This window comes from Tenrec ecaudatus, chromosome 13, assembly GCF_050624435.1.
Source record: "Tenrec ecaudatus isolate mTenEca1 chromosome 13, mTenEca1.hap1, whole genome shotgun sequence".
NCBI lineage: Eukaryota > Metazoa > Chordata > Mammalia > Afrosoricida > Tenrecidae > Tenrec > Tenrec ecaudatus.
The window spans coordinates 72785483-72808409 of NC_134542.1; the positions used below are offsets into that span (position 1 = coordinate 72785483).

The window sequence follows — 22927 nt, forward strand, 5'->3', positions numbered from 1 at the left end:
AAAGAAAACCAGTCATTAATTTATTTTGGTAAATATTTGTTGCCTGGCCATTGTGAGCCAGGTTCTGTGGCAGAAGCTGTAAATTAGTATATAAAAATTGAGAACGTTTTATGATGGAATTATTTTAAAGTTTTATAATTTACATAAAAATAATCTTTAAACAATTGAGAATTCAAACATCACCTTTCAAAGAAATGTAGCACATTAGTTTCTAAGAGTATCATTTATAATACTGACTATGGAAATTTGGACTAGACTTTTACTTTTTTTCAGGTACTATAGTATTTTGCATCTTATAAATTAACCACAAGACAAAGCCCTAAATTCAACAGACACTTAATAAAGGGTCACCGATAGCATTTTCTTATACCTGGTTGGCTTTCTTTGTTTTCTTCTGTTTCCTAAAAAATTCCTTCACTAGCGTATTAGTGGATAATTAAGATATCATACAATATTTCAGTTTTTATCTACCTGTTTTCATCAGTGTTGGATAACCTACTTTTTTTTAACTTAAAACTGAAAATGTTTTCTTTGATTTAGTAAAAAGTTTCCATAAAATGTCTAACCACTCATCTTCTGAATCATGACAAGCACGGTTTCCTATTTGCCATCAAGTCAATCCTGACTCCGGGTGACCTCAGATGTCAGCGAGAATTGTCCTCCACAGCATTTTCATGGCTGCCACCTTTCAGAGGGAGACTTCCACCGCTTTGGCAGAGAGCCCTCTGTGAGTGGGCGCCACCCAGCAACCTCGGAGTTAGCAGTTCAGCACTTAACGGTTTTTACCACCCAGGAATGTGTCAAGTAGTGGCTACATCCTGAATGACAAACATTCCTTTTATTGTGTGTGTGTGTATGTGTTTGCAGGTGTCGCTGGTCAGTTTAACAGCAAATGCCTTGGGGTACTCCGAACTCGGCGCCATCAAATCGCTCAGGACACTGAGAGCGCTGAGGCCTTTAAGAGCCTTATCACGATTTGAAGGAATGAGGGTAAGAAAGCGGGGAGAACTTGCAGTATTACCTAGAGTCAAAATTAAGGCAAATTTAAAATTGTAACTGTAAAGCCTATGCATGCAAAAGGAATGGCAAATCCTTGCAAAGTTGCTACTTTATTCTTTTATCTCTTGCATATTTACTTAAAAGATATGCAAGAGAACTTAGGCCTACCCCCTTGAAATGATATATTATCATTTACCAGCTATGCTTATTATTAAAATGACCTTATTTCTTAATCCATCCTGGGAGTTTCCTGACAAATCTGTGTACAAAAAAGTAGCTGCACTAGAAAATTACCATGTCAAATAATAAAATAATAGCCATTAAAAGTGAATTCTGAGGCGGATCCTTCTTATTTGTGGTGACCTAACTATCCTTAATGAGTTTCATTGAAAATAATGTGAATTGTATGTTTGCCTAAGGAGATGCATAAAAGAAAATATTATAATCTGTCAAAATTTTTGTCTGTAAAATGCCAAACTCTGATTTTCAAAAATATATTCAAAGATTCTTTATAATGTTCAAGTTTGCATTATTTGAATATATTCACAAGTAGATTTTTTAAAAGTTAGTGGAATCTTGAACTTTAAAAAAAGTTTTATTTTGTATAGCCTCAATTTCTAACTGCATTACTCTTCTTAAGTGGGAAATAATCCACAGAAGATACACAATATGAAATTTTAGCTCTATTTTAAGAAGATAAAGTTTTGTCTTAGCTAAACAAAGCTGATGAATTAACTATAATTCTAGTAGACAATACTGTTCTATTTTAACCTCAGTTGAAGTTAAGGAGCCCTGACCTGATGGTTCAGTGTTGTCCTGCTAACCACAAGGTAGGCAGTTCAAATCCACCAGCTGCTGTATAGGAGAACCATGAATAGATTGTAGTCTTTGAAATCCTGTGGAACAGGTCTACCCTGTTCTATAGGGTCACTATGAGTCAGAATCTTCGTTGGCAGTGAGTTGAACTATGGAGAATTTTGGATTATAGAAACTAAGATAATATGTAAATTTCAATCTTTTGGTAATTTAAAGTATTAATTTGTTTTTTGGGGGATGGGGGTTATAAAAGAAATTTTTATCATAAATGCCTCTATATAAGAGCAAAACTTGCCATCATTTTCCTTAACATATATGAAAATATGTTCATTAGAAACAATTTAACATAATAAATATGAACAATCTTATTTTATTTCTCATTGATATCAGACTCACAATGTTACTAAAATTGCATTAGAAATTCTCTCCAAAGGGGGAACTGACCAGAGGGACAGACACTAGAAAAGTGAGTGAAGGGAGACAGCGGTTGATATAAAACATGAAAAAAATTATAAATTATTAAGGGCTCCTAGGGGCGGAGAATGAGCTGATACCAAGGCTCAAGTAGAAAGGAAATGTTTTGAGAATGATGATGGCAACATGTGTACAAATGTGCTTAACACAACGGATGGATGGATGGATCGATTGTGAAAAAAGCTGTAAGATCCCTCAATTAAATGATTAAAAAGAAAGAAAGAGAAAAAATTCTCTCCAAAGGTATTTAAAAGTTAATGAAATAGTACCTTTTTACTCTTTTGATATTTTCTACTTGAAATCATTTTGAAAGGCTTCTGAAAGCTCAACAAGGTAGAACATCTGAAGTGCTTCTGAACCAAATGGAAATTGGTTGCCATCAGCCCAATTCCAGCTCACTAAACCCCAAAGATGGAGTAGAACCCGCTCCCCAGGGTTCCCAAGGGTCTGATCCCTAGAGACTGAGCCCTGGCTGGACCATGTGTCAACACTGGACTGCTGACCGAAAGGTCGCCTCTTCAGCCCCATCTGCTCCTCGGTGGGAAGAAGATGAGGCAGTCTGCTCGTGGGAAGATTTGAAACCTGAGAAACAGAGAAGCAGTTCTTCTCTGTCTCAGAGGACCGCTATAAACCTGAATGCGCTTCGTGACAGGGGAGCCCTGGAAGGAATCTGGCTTCCATTTCTTTCTCTCCCACAACAGGCTGGGGGCTCAAACCACCAGCCTTTCTGTTAGCAGTCCAGCACCCAACCACTGCACCTCCAGAGCTCCTAGAAGTCCTTACAGGTATTCGAAATTGGGCCTTTGGAAAGTTTTATTAAATCCACGAATTCGACAATCAAATAGCCCTGTACATAATACTTTATGGGTTCACTTTTAATTTTTACAGAAATCACCATAATCACAATTATTTAATGAATACCGCTTTTTACACTACAAGGGAGAGATGAGTTTTTGAAACTTAAGGTTTTCAAAACATAAGCCCCTTACCAATGCTGGTTGATAGTGAGATCTATGAATATGGCTCCTTGCCTCATAATGGCAGCATAAACACACCACTCAGAAGTCCACTTCGAAATCTGTTTGGCATTGTAGAGACAAAATAATTTTAGAATGGATTCTATTTTTAAAAATCTTTTTCTTTCTAATGTTTGGATTTTTTTTTTACTTTGTACAACCATAACCATAGTTTTATGATGGTGAGGATGGATAGAATAATTATGGTAATTGAAGATGAAATTTGAATATATTCAGAAACTCTCATTTATGTTCCCTAGCAGGATAAAATTGCAATAGCTTTATGAAAGGCACAATCAGGCACTCATTTTATTTCTGCTGTGTCACGTTTTCAAAGCATGTGCTTTTACGCCACATCGCTAGGTACAGCACGCTGGCCTGTGCTGATACAGCGTCAGAACATAATCAGTAGATCACTATCCCATCGCACTTTGTGTTCTCGCATGCTTCATGATCATTTCTGGCTGACAGCTTTTAAACATTTATTGTATTTCAAATTTCCAGTCCAAATTTTTCAACCCATAAACCTCAACTGAGTGAATTCATGTCGTGACTATAGAAAGTAAAATACAATATGTACTGAAATTTGTATTTTTAATTTTCCTAATCTAGGAAATCTTAAATACCATCTATTTTTAAAAAATCGAGTCTTCATTGATAGGCAAGAGACAGAGAGCATCATATACAAAAGTAACACCAAATGTTCTGTCATATCCGATTTCTAACTAATAACAAACTATATATTTCTATTTCATATAGGATAATCTTGCTCCAACTTGGATGGGGTGGAGCGCTGGTTCCTCCCCTCAGCCCTTTCTTGTGGGTACTGTATTACCCTTTTGCTGCCTTTCCTCCTTTCACTGTGACTTATGTGTAGTGGGGTAAGGGGGTGGGGGGGGGGGAATGCTGCCATTGTGCCGGGACAATACCCTACTGACCTTCAAATGGCCTCTTTTCAGAGATCTGAAAGTCTCTTTAAAAACATACCTTTGTAGCTTTACCTGCTGTGGATTTCAGTTCCAATGGCGGATTGCCTTATATTAAGATGTATTGAAAATTGCTCAGAGTGTGTATTTTGAGTTATCCATTTGTGGGATATTATTTGATGTCATTGGTGGGTGGAAACCCCTTGTGTAGAATGATAGTGTGAAAAATTTAACTTGTCTCGCCTATGATACTGTTTGAGGCACATGAACTGTCCTTTTTAAGTACCCAGGTCTGAGTCCTCAAAATTGCCCTCTTGGTACCAGAAGTTGATTTTTGCTTTCTCAAAGGATGTGAACAGAGGCTAAGGTGCAATACTCCAAGTTTCCTAAGACTGATGTTGATTGTGTGATCATTCTCTTTATTTAAGTGTGAGTTTGTGTGGTTATTCGGAAATGTAATGTGGGGGACAAAAAAAAGATAGTAGGAAAGAGTTGAATGAGCCTAAGTGATTTAGATTTTTAAAGCAGGGAGGGAATAATATAAAAAAAACCCATTTATTTGAATTATACAGAACACCCCTCTAAAAATAAGATCCTCTTATGAGTACTGAGATAGGATTCAGTGTACATCTTTATGTCTTAGATAAGTGACTGCTAACTAGCTTCTTAAAGGAGCCAAGGCGAAGTGATGTGTAAAGCTTTTGCTCAGCTGCTAACCCAAAGGCCAGTGGTTCAAAATCCATCCACCTGGTTCCATAGGAGAAAAGACAGTGCAGCAATCTGCTGCTCCAAAATTACAGTCTAGGAAATGCTCTGGGGCAGGTCAGATAGGGTCCCTCTGTATGACTGCCCGAGGAATCAGCTCCACCACACACACACACACACACACACACACACACACACACACACACACACCAATAATACCCTTTAACTTCAAGCAATCTTAAAAGATTTAGTAGTGGAAACATATGTAGGAACTATAGAATTATTGTCTAAAAAGGAAAGTTTTTACGCTTGAGGGGGAAATATTGGAATTTTATTGGGATAATATGTATCATATCTTTCCAAAATAATGACCTTAACTAAACCTTTCAACCCAATATAGTCTGGAGATATGAAAAAGATCTGGTCACTCTACATTTTAGCCTAAGAAAGATCTCTCGTCAGCTTCCTTATGCTGTTTACTAACACATCTGTCTGGTAGTCCTACAAGGGAAACGTTAGACTCTAAGAGTAGTAAGGATTTCAGAGTAGTAAGGATTTCAACATATTTTTTCAATCATGTAACAAGAAGACATTAAAATGAAAATTCCTAACATTATTTTGAATAGTTGATGCTCAATCCCTCCTTTAAGTGTTTCCTTATTTAAAAATCAAGAGCCAGATGGCGAAGAGGTTTCTATGAGAACTGTGAGCTTCGAGGGGAATAGTAAGTTAAAGAAATTCGATTGCATGATATTTTGAACAATTTGTGAAAAGTATTAATTCACTGTGATAGTTCCTTTTTAGACATCTCCTCTTATGCAGCCTGAAACCTCAGTCCGCTCTTTCCAATTTACTCAAGCCAACTTTGTTTAGTGATTTCACCACCAGGGAACCCATTACTGTAGCTCCCTGAGGATTGAAGAGAGTTAATACACTTCCGTCTCTACTGAAGCATGGGGTGGTGTGGGCCTCCTGGGAAAAGACACTCATTCTATGCTCCTCCATTGCCTAATTTAATGAACTCTTAAAAGCACCTTTGTATAGTAAGTCCCGCCGCCCCCATAATATGCCATATGTTTTCCAAGATAATTTTTTTTTATCTTAGTGAAAACAAAACTTTCCTCAGGACCAAACAAGTGCCAAAGCCACAAATAATTATACCGCAGTGCACTGCTACAAAGGGCTTGCTGGAGTCGTGAACCTCGTAGAGTCCATTTTCAAGCGAATCTAATTCCTGTTCCAGAGAGGACCTGCCATATTCACTTCTCAATCACAAAGTGCCTTGTTCTGGGCTCTTTGATTATTCTCTACCTACAGTTAGAATAAACAGCCTTTAAAAGTTTCAACTACTGCATGTGACTAAGCTAGATACATTTATTTCGTTCAATCATCCACTCATTTAGCCATTTTTATATTTGTATAGAGAGCAAAACAAGACTTTCCACTCCTGTACAGAACTGTAGTCTCAGAAACCAATGATGGTATTTCTACCCTGCCCTAGAAGGTTGCTGTGAGTTGGAATTTATTCAATGGCAGGGTGTTTGGATTTTTTTAAATCAAATCATTCTGTTATATTCCTATATTCAAAGCACTCACAGCACTGGAGAATACAGAAATATAGTTTGCCATCTAAATTTTTTAAGTTATAAACTATCAGAAATACAAATAACTTGAATACATGGGGGTATGTCAAAAGAGTCTGATTGCTCTGTGCAAAACATGTGTAAACATGTCTCTGTGACCAATGTATGGCTGCAGACAAATTCCTTCAGTAATAAACATGGCTTAGTCTTGTTACGGTTCCTTAATTTTTTTTTAAAAAGGCTCCCATTTTAACAATGACTTCTAAGGGGATCTACTGGGTCAGTTCAGTTCAAGGCAGAGAGGTTGACTCAGAAGGTGATGGTTTGGAGTGGCAAGTTATAGAGGGAGGAGTTACAAGGGATAATCTTGACAGGCTTTATTGAAGGATACAGGATGATCATGGGGCTTATTATAACATTTTTTTTTAGAAATTGAAACTCCCCTGGTGAGAAAAAAACCAGGAACTTTGTGTCTGGTTTTTGGCTCTGTTTTCCACCACGAGAAAGCACCTACTCATTCTTAGAGGGTAGTAAAGGCTGTCCGGCCTACTAGACTTCTCCTGGGAAATCTTACCACCATGCAATCACATGTGCACCTTCAGTTTTCTTTTTATTTACAAACTTCAAAGAGCATTGGAAAGGAACGTGGATGAAGTCTCTTGAGGAGGTCACAACTGCAGTTTTGAATGGTATCGATCTGAGAACTCAACATTCTCTGGGGAACGTTCAGAGAGATAGAAACACTACCTTCAGGCATGCATACACCTAGATGGAGGACCAACACATTCAAAAGCTCAAATTTTGATGGTTTTGTTTAATAAAGGTCTGTAGGATTTCATAGAACAGTCTGATTTACCCTCATAGAGAAGCACCGCTACCACACGGCCAGGAGCAACTCTCGGCTGAAGCAAAGAGGAAGAATTAGAACACCTGTGATCTACTGCTGCCTTCCTTTCTGAAAATAGCCGCTTTAACTTCATTGTTCAACTGTGCTGCATGAGAGCACAATGCTAAATAATCTCAGGGTCCTGCCAGTCCTGGAATTCTGACTTCTGAATTCCAAGGAACAAAAAGCACACCTGTCCTGCAAGAACTAAACTGAGGAGGGAGGCAGAGTCCGTGAAGAAAGTGTTATTTGAAATGGCATCCGTTCTCAAAGGGAGTTTTTCCGAAGGGCAGGTATGGGGCAAGCGATACCAAAGGGGCTGGCATCTCAGCTCTCTGGGATGCTCAGCACCTGCTTAGTCGCTCAGTGGCAGAGTGGATAGGGAAAGGAGAAGTTGAAAGGAATGATTTGAATGCCAAGATAAAGAAACGCATTTATTACAGGGTGGGGCTCCCTTAGGCGGATGATGGTCTTCGGCAGGTGGAATTTGTGGAAGTTCAAGTTCATTCATTTGACATCTAGTCAAGGAAGACAGAAAAAGGAAACAAACTGCTGGCGTAAACTAAGTAGGCTAGTTCTACGGAAAATGGAAAAGACATTGAGGTGAGAATGGTTTTGAGGAAAGAAGTGTGAAACCTTCAGATGACCATCAAAGGAAACTCAAAAGGTGTGGGTGCCACTTGAAATTGGATGTTGTCGGTAAAACTTGCATTTGAACATGGTCTATCTGTAAATAACCAACACAGCTTTTTAATCTGGATGGTAATCAGCATGTTCTGAAAAAAATAATAACTTGAATTCGGTTTTCAAACCTCTCATTCAAAAGAAAGGTCATTGTATTAATTTAGGTAGCATTCAAATGCATTCAAAATGAAGCAGAGAAGAGGGGCTCATTAGATCGGTGTTATTAATGAGGATAGCCAAACAGGGTATGGAATAGGGCCACGTGCCAGGTTGGTATACCATGTAAACCACACCATCTGGTTCTGCCTGGGAGGCAACCCTGTTTTTTCTTCCTTCCTCATTTCCCTTCCTTAGTCATTAATAGTTTTATTATTTCCTTTGGCCTCTGTCTCATACTGTTTGTATCTTCAGAAGCTCAAGGTTTCTTTAGAGAGTTTAAAGGACTCAGAAACATTAGGACTTACCTTTGCGTACACACATATATGTAAATATACTTTTCAGACAGGTAATTTTCAAAAACCCATTTATTCTACAATGTTCTAGCATCAAATGGCAGCTATAATAACCAGGGTCCTCTAATGCCTGCTGCTTGCTCCAAGTAACGAGAGCAATAGAAATATAACAGGTAGGATGAAATTCTGACTAATGTCAAGTCTGAAGCACCATTTATTTCTCCTTCTAGGACCCACTCCTGGGGCTCCAATAAGAATTGATGGAGTGGGAGATGAAGTTATGACAGCCTCCTTACCATTCTCACAAAGACGAAAATTCAGACTTTAAATTTGGGGCCCTACAATAAAGCTAATAGGAAGATTATATTTGTATGGGGGGAAAATACAAGTAGATAAGAACTTAGCACAGAAACTGATGTCATTACAATGGATTTGGGGGAAGTGTATGGCATCCCTCCTTTCTCAGAGAAACTAAAATTTCAGGTTTCATTTAAAAGAAGTTTATTGAATTAAACTCAGTAAATGAAACAACTGACATGACTGGAGCTTGAAATAATCGATGCGATGATCTAATGAAATACATAATGCTAAATTGTCTTGCTTCTTATGCAAAAATTATTATTAGTCACAGCAATGCATGAATAATTAAGGACAAAATTGCAGTAGGTATTTAATACAATTTATATACTTAAACACCTGAATTTAAAAATTTTTAAGTATTTTATTGGTCAGGTCAATTCATGTCCACATGTTTCAGTTTTTGTTCTTTAATATGTTGCCTTTTTTAAAATGAATTAATCTTCTGCATTAGGATTTCCCAGTTCTCTATTTTGTAGTAAACACACATTCTGACTTGACTGGGCAGCACATTATTCTAATGCTGGTTTTCCTTTAATCTTTCAGTACTCTCTCTCCTATTTTTTGGTTATTTCTTTGTTATTATGCATATATCTGTATCCTTAAATGTATTGCTTAGGAAAGAATAAATTTCAAGATTTTCCTTCATTTTACTTTAAAATATCCTAGAACAAATGCTCAATAGAAAAGATTAAAGGTTACTGGGGGAATGTCTTTTTTCTTTTTTCACTTTTAACCAATAAGAATTCTGACTCTTCTTTTTTTCCATTTGTGTATTAGGTGGTTGTGAATGCCCTTTTAGGAGCAATTCCATCCATCATGAATGTGCTTCTGGTCTGTCTTATATTCTGGCTAATTTTCAGCATCATGGGCGTAAATTTGTTTGCTGGAAAATTCTACCACTGTATTAACACCACAACTGGTGACATGTTCGACATCTCCGAAGTGAATAATCATTCTGATTGCCAAAAACTAATAGAGAGAAACGAAACTGCCCGATGGAAAAATGTGAAAGTAAACTTTGATAATGTAGGCTTCGGGTATCTCTCTTTGCTTCAAGTTGTAAGTGAACGTTCTTTTCTCTGAATTTTCATTTCCTATTTGTTTGGAATAATAAGAGAAAAAGAAATGATCATGCATCTATCATTTAGTCAGTAAGAAGAAAGTTTATAAGCTAATTGTGCTCGGTGTGCTTACTTTGACTTATTGGTGCAAGTTCATGAGTACAGATCAGGGCATCAAAGTAGGACAGACATAGTCAGTCATGCCGGGACAGTTCAGTTCTTTTCTGAGAGCCTTTTCTCTATCCAGGTTGTCCTCTCTTCCCATCTGAACACATTAGGTGATGACTCCGTGCCTTTTCTCCAGTCATCTCCATTGCAATTTGAAAGATAAATCACCCCCAAAGCACACACACTTAACACATCTGCGTTGACTGTAAATAACCAGTCGAACTGAACAGTAGCCTGTATGCTGCGCTACACCCTTTGGGTAGAAGATTGGGGGATATTTCGACTTTTTGATTATAGCCTGACAATGAAATGGAAATAACATTTGAAAGTACCTAGATGCAGAAGTGAAATAGAGTCAACTATTATCTCAACTCAAATGACATTTCAGCCACAATTTGTATAGCTGCTTGATCTCAGATAATGTTTTCACGACTAGGAATCCAAAAATGATTTTCACAGAAGAAAAAGAGTCTACAAGTTGTAGAACTACAAAAGATAGTGGGAGGAACCCTGGTGGCTCCATGGATAAACTCTAGGTGGCTCACCGAAAGGTCACTGGTTTGAAACCACTAACTCGTGCTCCTCCTCCTGGTGGGGGTGGGGGTGGGGGGGGGTAAGGGGGTTGGATGTGGCCGTCTGCATCCATAAAGTTCATAAAGCTTTGCACCCCAGTCTTCAGCTGTTCTTAGCAGCAGTTGCAGTGCAAGAAAAAGGGGTAGGAACAGAACCCTGGGTGTTGGAAAATGTTGTAAAGATCATTGCCCAATTTTGGTCACTGAAAACTCAGCTTAAAAATAAACACACAAGTGAAAGACTGCCTAATTTCTCCCCTTGTGGTGCTCCAGAGTCTCTAGCAGGAATCTTTTTCGGTGCATCTCCCTGTCATTCCCAACTACTAGTCTGGAGACGAAACAAGCAAACAAACCACAACGGGTCCAATCCTTTTGAAGCTCTGAACTATGATTCTCTTAAGAGTCATTCCCAACTTCTCGCTTCTGGATATTTCTAATTTACTCTGGATATTTCTGTCATTAAAAGGGGGATTTAAAAAATCTGGTAAATATGATCTCTTTAAATATTACAGCAAACATATCATGTTGGCATGAGATACCCACATTTGTAAATATCACTAAAGCATATACTTCTTTTGTAAAATCAAGAAGAAAAATATTAAAAATATTAAGCCATCTATTCAAATACTAAACAATTCTGAAAATACAGGACAAAGGTTCCAGTGGGTATATCAGTAAAGAGATTCTGTTGCTGAAATATACTCCAGCGCTCTAGTCTTTGATTTTATATACCTCTCAGAATCATCATTCTGTTGATTAGTAAGTCATTGAAATGGGTCTTTGAATCACTTTTTCCTGTTCCTGTACCTCGGGTAGAATGGGCTTGCTTTACCATAGCTGCTTCAAGCCACGAATTGGTTCATCATCTCCCTCTTTGAGGTACAAAACCTCTGCCCCCAGACTTCCTTTCCACTGCCATCCACTTACATATGAGGCTTTCTGCTCACTGGACCCACCAGTCCACATGTTTGGGTGTCAGAAGAACAAAGATTGTTGTGATACAGAAGCCGAAGGTGCTCCGAAGCTCACTCACTAGCTAAGAAACAGGCCTCTCAGGCCCACGGGACTCACAATCCATGACCCAGAGCACATAATAAATGATTACTTAGTTGTCTATCTGGCAGTTACTCGACTTGGGATGTTTCGTGAGGCTGCTATTTCAATACAAGTCGGATTGAACTATTTCCCACACATGTGACAGAGTTAGCTGCGCTGTGGCAGTGGTTGTTAGATGCCGTTCAGTCGGTTCCGACTCAGAGCGACCTGTGTCCAACAGAAGGGAACACGACCCGGTCCGATGCCGTCCTCACAGTGTTCTTATGTGAGCCCACTATGCCCCCACAGAACTAAGTATCCGTCACCCCCAAATCCAACCAAGAAAGTAGGACATAGCCTATGCCTGACGATGCACTTCAACACTTTTGAAAGGGTAGCCGCAACTCCGACTTTATCTACATCTCTAAGACCCTTAGATTGTTCCAGTCAGTGGAAACCTCACATTTTCAATCACCAGTCCCTTAGCAGATAGGTGTAAGTGCATGATCATCAGATCTAAGCGGCAATCATTTTGCTGTCACGATGTTGCCTAAAGAATTAGCATTGTAAAGCTCTCTAAAAGTACTGTACCATTTCAGTGGCCTATCAATTGCATGATTCTGTTAACTCTAAAGAACTCAAGTATTTTTAATATTAAGAAGAAAGAGAGAGATGATGAACCAATTCGTGGCTTGAAGCAGCTATGGTAAAGCAAGCCCATTCTACCCCATTTTATTTATTATATGATCTAGGAAGTAATGCTAAGGTAGGATGTTGGTCCAAAGTCCTTGTAAAATGTATTTTGAAAAGTCTTCAAAAATGTCACTTTTTCTGAAAAAAATATATTACTAAAAAATTATAAAACATCATGACCGAATTACTTTTGCTCCACGGTAAAACATGCATGTACTTTTAACAGGCCACATTTAAGGGATGGATGGACATAATGTATGCAGCTGTTGATTCCAGAAATGTAAGTATTTCTTATATACTAAATCCTTTCACAATCTCAGTTAGGGCCTTGGAAAGGCAATGTTTATTATGTGATATCATGAAGTTATTTGAAACTCAAAGAAACATTCATCTATTCAATAACTAACAAATGTCCTTCTATTAAATATTTTCCTATTTTATTTCCCAGGAATCTATAAACTACATGGTCAGCAGTAATTTTGATGTGTAGAAGCAAATGAGAAGAAACATATGCATCCTTATCATAAGTTTAAATGTTTCATTACCGTCCATATAAACGGGATGGAAAATTGGGAATCTTGTCCAGACAACATTCAATTTCTGTTTTATTTACTTTCACATATATGCTTTTATATGCTTTGGGGGAGCATTATTACTACGCACAGTTACACTTGGGTGTAGTTCTTAGTATCAATGTACTGAAGTCTGTATCACTGTTGTGACTCCTGCGTTCAGCAAGCTTCTTTCCATTTAGAACTTCAAAGAAAAGACCTGCTTTATTTGATTTCCCCACAATAGTCGCTTTCAAGTTTTAACCTGCAGGGTTTCATCAAGTTCCTCTCGGTTTCATCATGCTCAATTAAATACAACCAGAATGGACCTGAATTTGAGAAATGTGGGTGTCTAGAGGAAAATTATAGTTGGATACTACTAGATACTTAGTCTTTCTCTTAAAACCAGAGCGGCACAGCAGCAAGTCTGTGCGCCGCTCTGCACAGCCTCCGCACAGCCCTGCTAAGAATGCAGACTGGGCGTCCCAGCCCAGGGCTGCAATCCACAAAGGGCCCCTTCTAGTGCTCTCCCAAGGCTTCCCCATTGTGCAAATGCGGGTCTGGGTTTGGCATCAATGCCCACCTGGTGTAAACCAGTTTGAAGCCCTGTTAAAAAGTGAATTAAAATCCATGTTCATTTTAAGACTTCCCTATGAAATTCTGTAACATTTAATAATTTTATCAGCCTTCATTTTTTCCATTCTGAAATTCTATCAGTGTAGTCTTTCATCATAAAAAAACAACGTCCCTCCTTTTAATATTTGAACTGTTTTGTTAGGGCTCGTTTTTAATCCTTCTTGAAATAGAAATCCTTTAAAAGGCTTTAATTTAGGCTTATGTTTAGTATCTTCTTGATAAATCCTAGAGTTTTGTTATTTCACTTAATTGCTTTTCATTTTATTTTGTATTTGGTTGGTTTTAAACTTCCCTTTGGGAGAATATCACTCTCTATGGAGCTCCATACACTGACTTCTTTACTGCTCTCCTAAGTCATTTTTAATAGCTAGGGTCTATGTATTGCAACCATGTGTAGCAATGACATTGTAACTATCCATTGAAGATTTAGAATTTGAAGTGTACAGTTATGACTACTTAATCTGAAATTTTCAATTCACACGGTAATATTAAGGTTATGATGTCAAACATCTAACCTCAATTCAGATGTGTTCAATGAAATCATATACACATGAACAAGTATTTCTGAACTTAGTCTGTGTATATTGTTAGGTACATTTTTTTAATTTCTAATTTTTATATTATAAAATTTACTTCCCTGAAATTTTGGTACAATAGTTGGAATGTCATACTAATCGTAGTTTTTCACATAAAATGTCTCTCAAGGTAATTTCAGAGACTTTCTGGAGGTAGTTGACCAGGAGTGGGGTGGGGGGCAGCAATGGGAGTAGGAAGGGGGATCAGCTGCTAAGGTATCCCTAGAAATACTCTTTGCTGTTTTCCTGTGATGGTGTATCAGGGTACACCATAATGCTCTGCCCACTCCTGTCCTTTGGCAGGTGGGACTCCAGCCTAAGTACGAGGAAAGTCTCTACATGTACCTGTACTTCGTTATTTTCATCATCTTCGGCTCCTTCTTCACCTTGAACCTATTCATCGGTGTCATCATAGATAATTTCAACCAGCAAAAAAAGAAGATAAGTATTTCTAATGTTTTCTCTTCCACGAGGAGGAAACTGTTTTGAGCTTCGGTGGAGAACCCAGACTAACGCGAGTGTTTTCTCCACCATCTGCACACTGCACTCAAAAGTCAAGGAGGGTAGTTATTAAAGTGTGGGTTTGCATCGTCACTCCCCAAACCACCCTGACTTGTCTTTTTTTTTTTTTTCACTAAGAATGATAGTTTCTAGCTCTCAAAAGAGAGTTACTTAGAAAGAGACCTACAGGATGCAGAATTGATGGTCCAAATCAGAAAGCCCCCACATTGTTCACAAAATAAAATTCATTCAAGAACAGAAAGATCTGGAATATTCCCTTCTCCAATCATCCCTCCCTTAAATATGTTTTGCCACTCAAAACTTTAGAATCTTTGTGAAAAATAAGGCGCTGGTACAAACTTCTTCCAGTATTTCTCCTCACAGTTTTGCATCACTGGGTTTCGTTTGTATGTATTTCCATTTCTTTCTCGAATGTATTTAACTAGAGTAGATCCTTTCTGTTCCTGAATATGCCGTTCCTTCTTTTGTCAATTATTATCGTTTCTAAAGTCTGTTTTATTGTTCAGATGGGAGGAAAGAAATACCATCACTTGGGAGAAATGTTACTCGCACTTTATGAAACCGTTATTCACATTTTCATTCTGGCCATGTGCTTTTCTCTGCGTGCTCTTCTTGTGGAAATGATTTATCTGTAACAACGTGTTCTCCTTTGGACTGAGCATAAGTATTTTCAAATTTTGTTGAAGGTCTATATTCGAGACGGCTGGATGGATAGACAGCCAGATGGAGATACAATGGCACCCACGACCGCTGGGACTCGGGGAGGTGCCTTTCTAGTTCCTGGTCTCACGCGTGTTCTGCCTGTCATGGGGTGGAGCCTCACCGTGTTTCCAGCAGTCATTTCTATGGAAAACACTTGAGTTTTCCTCCTTTCTCTGACAGCTTTCTGCCTACCTAGCCTCTGGCTTGTCCATTTATATGGGATTTTTTTTTAAATTTAACCATTCCCCAATAGGTTGGTGGTTATTTAGGTTGTTTTCAATCTACCATCATTTAAAAAATTCTAAAATCTTTGCATCCAAAAAATTGAGTTCTTAGAATAAATACCCAGAGTGAAAGAGTCTACTTGCCCAAAGTAAAAGACAAGTTCATAATTTCAATAACAGTGCCCTATATATTCGTTTATAAGCCGAGTTTTTCAGTACATTTTTAATACAGTTTTGTGGTAAAATTAGGTGCCTCGGCTGATATTCGGGCCGGCTCATATTTGAGTGTATATGCTATATGAATATAGCTCTGTCATTAACCCTTTGCTGGCATCAGAATTTCTCTGTTTCTAATATTTAATAGATATTAAAATTAAAATACTAAATGATATTCAATTTAGTATCTCTGATTGCTAGTAGTTTTGAACATGTTTTCAAGGGCTTATTAGCTGTGTTCATCGCATCCTCCACGTAGTGTTCCTTCATCGCATTTGCCTCGTACATTTACTTGTCAATACAATATATGCTTTTCTCCAATGAAATGATACAGAGAATTCTTACCTTCACCCCTTTACTTGTTACTGATCTTTTTATGTTTTCCACAGCTTGCTGTTGTGTTGCTCTGTGTAGAAAACTTACCGTTTTCACTAGTTACTCTGAATCCAAATCTGCTTTACCTGCTGTATATCATATACCTGTGTATATCATATTTACAACCTCTGGTTAATCTCTGAACTTTTCTATCAGTGAATCCGAGTTTTCTTTCCATCTTTTTACATTTCAGCTCTTTGCAATGTAACCCCCATCCAGTTTGCAATGTGATATGATTAATTCTTTAATATATTAGTTGAAATAATTTAGCTTTCATTTTAATTAAAATTTGAGTTATCGCTTTTACTTTATTTAATGTAAAATACTAGGCCCTATTGTGCTAATAAAGAGCCCTTGTGGATATGTCAAGTAAGCCTTGGACTGCTAACCATAAGGTTGGAGATTCAAACCCACTAGCTGCTTCCCATGAGAAAGTTGAGGTTATAGGTTCCTGGAAAGATGTGTAGCCTCTTAAATCCCACCTACCATTGCTATGAGCAGGAATGAACTACATGGCATTGCATTGGGGTTTTTATTATGCTAATTAGTTGAATTTTGTATTCCTTTTTTTAAATGCCCTTTCTTATTTTAAGTGTAACAATCACCAAAAATGTGTCAAAGGACATAGTTTTAACCAGTTTTGGTTTTTTCCCCCCTATACTTTGGAGGTCAAGACATCTTTATGACAGAAGAACAGAAGAAATACTATAATGCGATGAAAAAGCTGGGATCAAAAAAGCCACAAAAGCCAATACCTCGACCAGGAGTAAGAATGCTAAATGATTTGGGGAACAAACAAAACTGACCTTGTTTTCTCCAGAGAGAAGAGTGCTGTTAACATTTTCAGCAGCAAGGACGCCGTGCCCTTTTAAAGCGTCATTGACTCACACCCTTTTTTGATAGTGGTGAAATGTGAACACGAATAAAAGATGAAAAAGAAAAATATACATCTTTGTCTTAAAGGGACATAGGATGACACACCTAGATTTTAAATTAAATTCCAAAAGAACACATAGTCAAGGTGACATGCCCAAACACAGGTTGAGCATTGACTACAAATTAGTGTACAATGTTCATGAGACGAACAACTGCTGGGAAAGTGGACATTATCTCAAAATGTAATGATTTTTATGATGATTATATAAGGTAAAACTAATGCTTAGGTGCACCAAGAAAAAATATTAGTGAAGTTTTTTTAAAGTTTTCAAATTGGGTTAGACAGCAGCTGCTTTCTTGAAAATAATGAGAATATATATGTTCCTCTGTTTCGCCTATAGGCTTCCCACAAGAAGGGAATCAAGGATTTCCTAAGTTCAAGATTGTTTTTATGCAGCTGAGAAAATAACCTCAGAGTAGTTCAATGCCCCAAATAAAATGCCAGACTGTGACTGTCAACAGCAGAAGTAGGGAGCAGAACTACAGATAAGGGACAAGGGAGTTAATTGCACGAAATCAAACTATGGACTGCCATTGTGCTCTGGTTGATATCATGTGAGGCTCAACATTCTGTGTCATATAATATTAGAAAAGGTCATTTGGTAGAAACATATCAATATGCTGCCTATGGCCCATGGTTAAGTTCATAATGCTATGTGTCCCCTGAAAATCTAAAGTTCTTTTTCATGATTCATAATAAGAGTAAGATTCATGAAATGTTAACAGATACTATATTTTAAATGGACTACAAGATTCAAAGGAGTCCTTGTGACATATGGGCAGGCTAACCAAAAGATTAGCAGTTCAAAACCAACAGCCATTTTACAGTAGAAAGATAAGGTTTTCTATTCCTGTATAGATTTATAGTTCCGACGATCCACAGGGGTGGTTCTACTCTGTCCTATGGGGCTGCTGAGTCAGGAGAAGTGATCCCAGTGTGTTTTCTTTTTTCTTCTTTTTGGCATGAGTCAAATTATTATGAAAATTCTGAATAAACAAAAGTAAGCAAGTTTCTTAACCTTTCACACTCAATATACTAATGTTTATTGTATGCCTCTGAGAAAAATATATAGTATATAGTGTTTCTCATTGGCAGTCTAATTTGGGAAGGGAGGTGTTCTTGTGAGAAATACCAATTTTGATTGCTTCTTTTTTCTTCTAAAAAATCAGTACACTAAAAACTATCTTTTGCAATATCCAGGACCAATGGCTACTATATGTTACACTAAAAAAAAATCGGTAAATGCCTAGAGTACTTATGTAGATACTAATATGCTAAAAAGCACTCCTCTGTTGCTAAGACATGTCTTTCCCTCTACAGAATAAATTTCAAGGAATGGTCTTTGACTTTGTAACCAGACAAGTTTTTGACATAAGCATCATGATTCTAATTTGTCTCAATATGGTGACGATGATGGTAGAAACAGATGACCAGAGTGAAGAAATGACGAATATTTTATCACGTATCAATCTGGTGTTCATCGTCCTGTTCACTGGCGAGTGTGTACTGAAGCTCATCTCCCTCCGCCATTATTACTTTACCATAGGCTGGAATATCTTTGATTTCGTGGTTGTTATCCTCTCCATTGTAGGTAAGCACTGTGTAAGGTCTCGAAGTTCATCCCACCCAATGCAAGTAAAAATTGGAGCCATCAAATTTAGATTACATGGCATTTCATCACTTCCAGATCACCAATGTCAATGTTTTAATGTGTTTCCTCTAGTTGAGTTTGCTCTTTTACAATATTAGACCCTGCCACATACATGTACATATATTATTTTCCAGTAGAGTAAAACCTCATTAGAACTAGAAGGGTGCTATTAACTAAATTTAAAATGGGTTGAACATGCAGAGATGGAAAACTATCCAGATGACTCTGTTGAGTAAAGCGCTCACTGAGAGAGAGTAGTAATCTGGATAGTCATCAGAGAGTAGCTGGTAGAAACTGAACATAAGGAAAAGTAGATGGTGAAAAAGGACCACAGTTAAGGAAAGAACCTTAGCAAATGCTCTTCAAGAGTGTCAGAGATTTTTCCAGATGACCTTGGAGATGAGTTTGTTCACGGGAAGGAAGGTGGCCTGGGACCCCAATTTCTCAGTTTTACACTCTGAATCTTAACCATACAATGGATACCGTGAGCACTGGCTCGTCTCAAGCTCCGGTGAAGTGAAGCATTCTCTGTAGGACTGAAACATTGCTTCTTTCCCAAACAAGATGACCTGAGTGAGTCACTTTTTTCCCACCCAGTTTCAGATACCTGTATGGGGCAGATGTTCCCACTCACTTGATTTTTGCATTGAGCTATGATCAAATTAATTGTGAATAGGATCGTGTGCCCTTTCTTTCTTACTCACTTTGTAATTCACACATACTGGCTTAGGGTTATTCTTTTTTTCTGAACAAGGCGATGTAACCCATAGTTAAGTTTCTTGGGCTCGATTTTTGCCTACCTTTCTGAAGAGGCGGGAGGTGGGAGTGGGGTGGGGAAAGAAGCTTCAAAGAAGATGACTGAAAGACAAGTGTTCGCACAGGATGACCAAAAAGATCATCGGTCTTGGATCTTTTAGAAATGGATCAGAGCTCATTGAACTAAATATATACTACTACTATAAGGAAGCCTTAGGTTCAGGAAGAAATGAAAACAACATGAAAAGCTGCATATGCTTTAAGGGATATGGACCTTGACTGGGTAATTTCAAAATATAATTTGTGCTCTGCATTGTTAGCCATTTGTTACTTGCGGCTTATTTTTGAGATTTTGATTAAGAATTTCATATAGTCTAAAAGGTATCTACAAACAACTCTCCAAGATTGTTTTAAATGATGATTGTCTTGCTGAATATCACAATTAAGGCTTATCTATTATATATATTATGTGTTCATCTGTCACATTTAAGATTACCTAACGTATATTCATTATTCTGGAGTTCAGAGCCAGAGCAAATAATTATTTTAGTGTATAACGTGGTTGTTATTCTAATGGTTGGTATACTCATTGTTTACCCACAGGTATGTTTCTGGCTGAGCTGATAGAAAAGTACTTTGTGTCCCCTACCCTGTTCCGAGTGATCCGCCTCGCCAGGATCGGCCGAATCCTGCGTCTGATCAAAGGGGCCAAGGGGATCCGGACACTGCTCTTCGCTTTGATGATGTCCCTTCCTGCGCTCTTTAACATCGGCCTCCTGCTCTTCCTGGTCATGTTCATCTACGCCATCTTTGGGATGTCCAACTTTGCCTATGTTAAGAGGGAAGTTGGAATTGATGACATGTTCAACTTCGAGACCTTTGGCAACAGCATGATCTGCCTCTTCCAAATCACCACCTCTGCTGGCTGGGATGGCCTGTTAGCACCCATCCTGAATAGTGGGCCTCCTGACTGTGACCCTAATAAAGTTAACCCCGGAAGCTCAGTGAAGGGAGACTGCGGCAACCCCTCCGTGGGGATTTTCTTCTTCGTCAGCTACATCATCATCTCCTTCCTGGTGGTGGTGAACATGTACATCGCTGTCATCCTGGAGAACTTCAGCGTGGCCACGGAGGAGAGTGCGGAGCCCCTTAGCGAGGACGACTTCGAGATGTTCTACGAGGTTTGGGAGAAATTTGATCCTGACGCCACCCAGTTCATGGAGTTTGAAAAACTCTCTCAGTTTGCAGCTGCTCTGGAACCCCCTCTCAATTTGCCACAACCCAACAAACTCCAACTCATCGCCATGGACCTGCCCATGGTCAGTGGGGACCGAATCCACTGCCTCGACATCCTATTTGCTTTTACAAAGCGGGTTCTGGGGGAGAGTGGGGAGATGGATGCTCTCCGAATACAGATGGAAGAGCGCTTCATGGCTTCGAATCCCTCCAAGGTCTCCTATCAGCCCATCACCACCACTCTGAAACGGAAACAAGAGGAGGTGTCTGCTGTTATCATTCAGCGTGCTTACAGGCGCCATCTTTTGAAGCGAACTGTCAAACAAGCTTCATTTACATACAATAAAAATAAAATCAAAAGTGGGGCTAATCTTCTTGTAAAAGAAGACATGATCATTGACAGAATAAATGAAAACTCTATGACAGAGAAAACTGATCTGACCATGTCCACAGCAGCTTGCCCACCCTCCTATGACCGGGTCACAAAACCAATCGTAGAAAAACATGAGCAGGAAGGCAAAGATGAGAAAGCCAAAGGGAAATAAAACAAAAACAAAAAATGAATGACAAATTGTTTACAGCCTGTGCAGGTGATGTATTTTTGTCAACAGGACTCCTTTAGGAGGTCAATGCCAAACTGACTGTTTTTACTCAAATCTACTTACTTAAGGTCAGTGCCTACACTAAGACAGTGACCCCTTGTCGGCAAACGGTGACTGTGTAAACGGGTGACAACCTGGACAGGAGGTTACTGTTCTCACTACCAGCTGACACTGCTGAAGACAAGAGACAAAGTGGCTACTCAGCTTGTAGGGAGGATAAGGGGTGCAGAGCTACGATTTGGGGGTTGTTACACTCTAGTGTAGTAATTGTATCCACTCTGTACATTTCAACTGCCACATTTGTCACATTTCTACAAAATCTGTCAGTGGATTCATCTTTTTTTCAGTCCATGTGTTGTTTATTATATGTGACTATTTTTGTAAGTGGGGTTTCTGTTGGGACATAAAAGACCTCTCTACAGGGTGTGCCCCCCCCCCCGGGGTTGTGGCAACCACATGACCTGTCATCTACACAAAGAAGTGGTTTGCATGAGAGCATGCTGCACTCTGGAATCATGCATGAGAAAAAGCCACACGGAAAGCACAGCGTTCTTAGATGCCATCCATGTTGCTGCAGAAGGCAATGGGTAATAATTGCAGGCGAGGTGCTTTGCTGATCTTGTTTTGTTAAATTCAGTCCCTAGACCAAGTAGATCCTTTGTTTGTTTGTTTTTTGGAGGGAGGGCATTGGTCATTAAATCTTAGCAGGTGCGAACTTCACTCAAATGTCTAAAGTCGTAAATGTCATGTTTCTGTTTATAATCCTTAAGAAAAAATGAAAATCTGAATATTTCCCCCCAAGACTGAAATGACCAAAAGACCCCTTTATAAATTTCTGCTTAATCCTGTACTTGGTTTAGCCATCTTCAGCTCTCAGCAAGGGTGACACTATATATGTTAATGAAATGCTATTTATTATGTAAATAGTCATTTTACCATGTGGTGCATGTTTGAGCAAACAAACAATGACCTGAGCACGGTATTTATTGCATCAAATATGTACCACACAAAACGTAGAGTGCAAGCTTTCTACAGGTAACATGATGTATTCTGTACCACTATAGATAGTCTGGATGCTGTCAGTGCATGTTTAGATTACCACGCTGCTGTACCTGGTTCTCTCACGGCTCAGAACCTCATTGAGGAGAAACCACATGCCAATGGTAACATCGAGGAAACTGTTCAACAGATCTCATTCCTTTAAGTCACTAAGCAATAGTTTGCAGCACTTTAACAGCTTTTTGGGTTATTTTTAAATTTTAAGTGGATAACATATGGTGTATAGCCAGACTGTACAGACATGTTAAAAACAAAGCAACACTGCTTAACCTGTTAAAAATGTGTTTAGAATTTTATAAGCAAATATAAATACTGTAAAAAAGTCATTCTATTTTATTTTTCAGCATTATGTACATATATAAGAAAAAGAAATTATCTTCAGGTTGATATCACAATCACTTTTCTTACTTTCTGTCCATAGCACTTTTTCACGGAAGAAATTTGCTAAATAAGAA

The 22927-nt window shown here is 38.4% G+C and overlaps 1 protein-coding gene across 6 annotated transcripts in view; it reads left to right on the forward strand.

Annotated features, from left to right (window-relative positions):
* Positions 1-21356, forward strand: part of LOC142423796 (sodium channel protein type 1 subunit alpha) — a 90984-nt gene extending 69628 nt beyond the window's left edge. For all 6 annotated transcript variants that reach the window (XM_075528872.1, XM_075528873.1, XM_075528875.1 and 3 more), the window contains exons 20-26: positions 868-990; positions 9679-9960; positions 12657-12710; positions 14496-14633; positions 16893-16997; positions 18489-18759; positions 20179-21356. In XM_075528872.1, the coding sequence (XP_075384987.1) occupies positions 868-990; positions 9679-9960; positions 12657-12710; positions 14496-14633; positions 16893-16997; positions 18489-18759; positions 20179-21356 (2151 nt within the window). The remainder of the gene's footprint in view (positions 1-867; positions 991-9678; positions 9961-12656; positions 12711-14495; positions 14634-16892; positions 16998-18488; positions 18760-20178) is intronic.
* The last annotated feature ends 1571 nt before the right edge of the window (positions 21357-22927 follow it).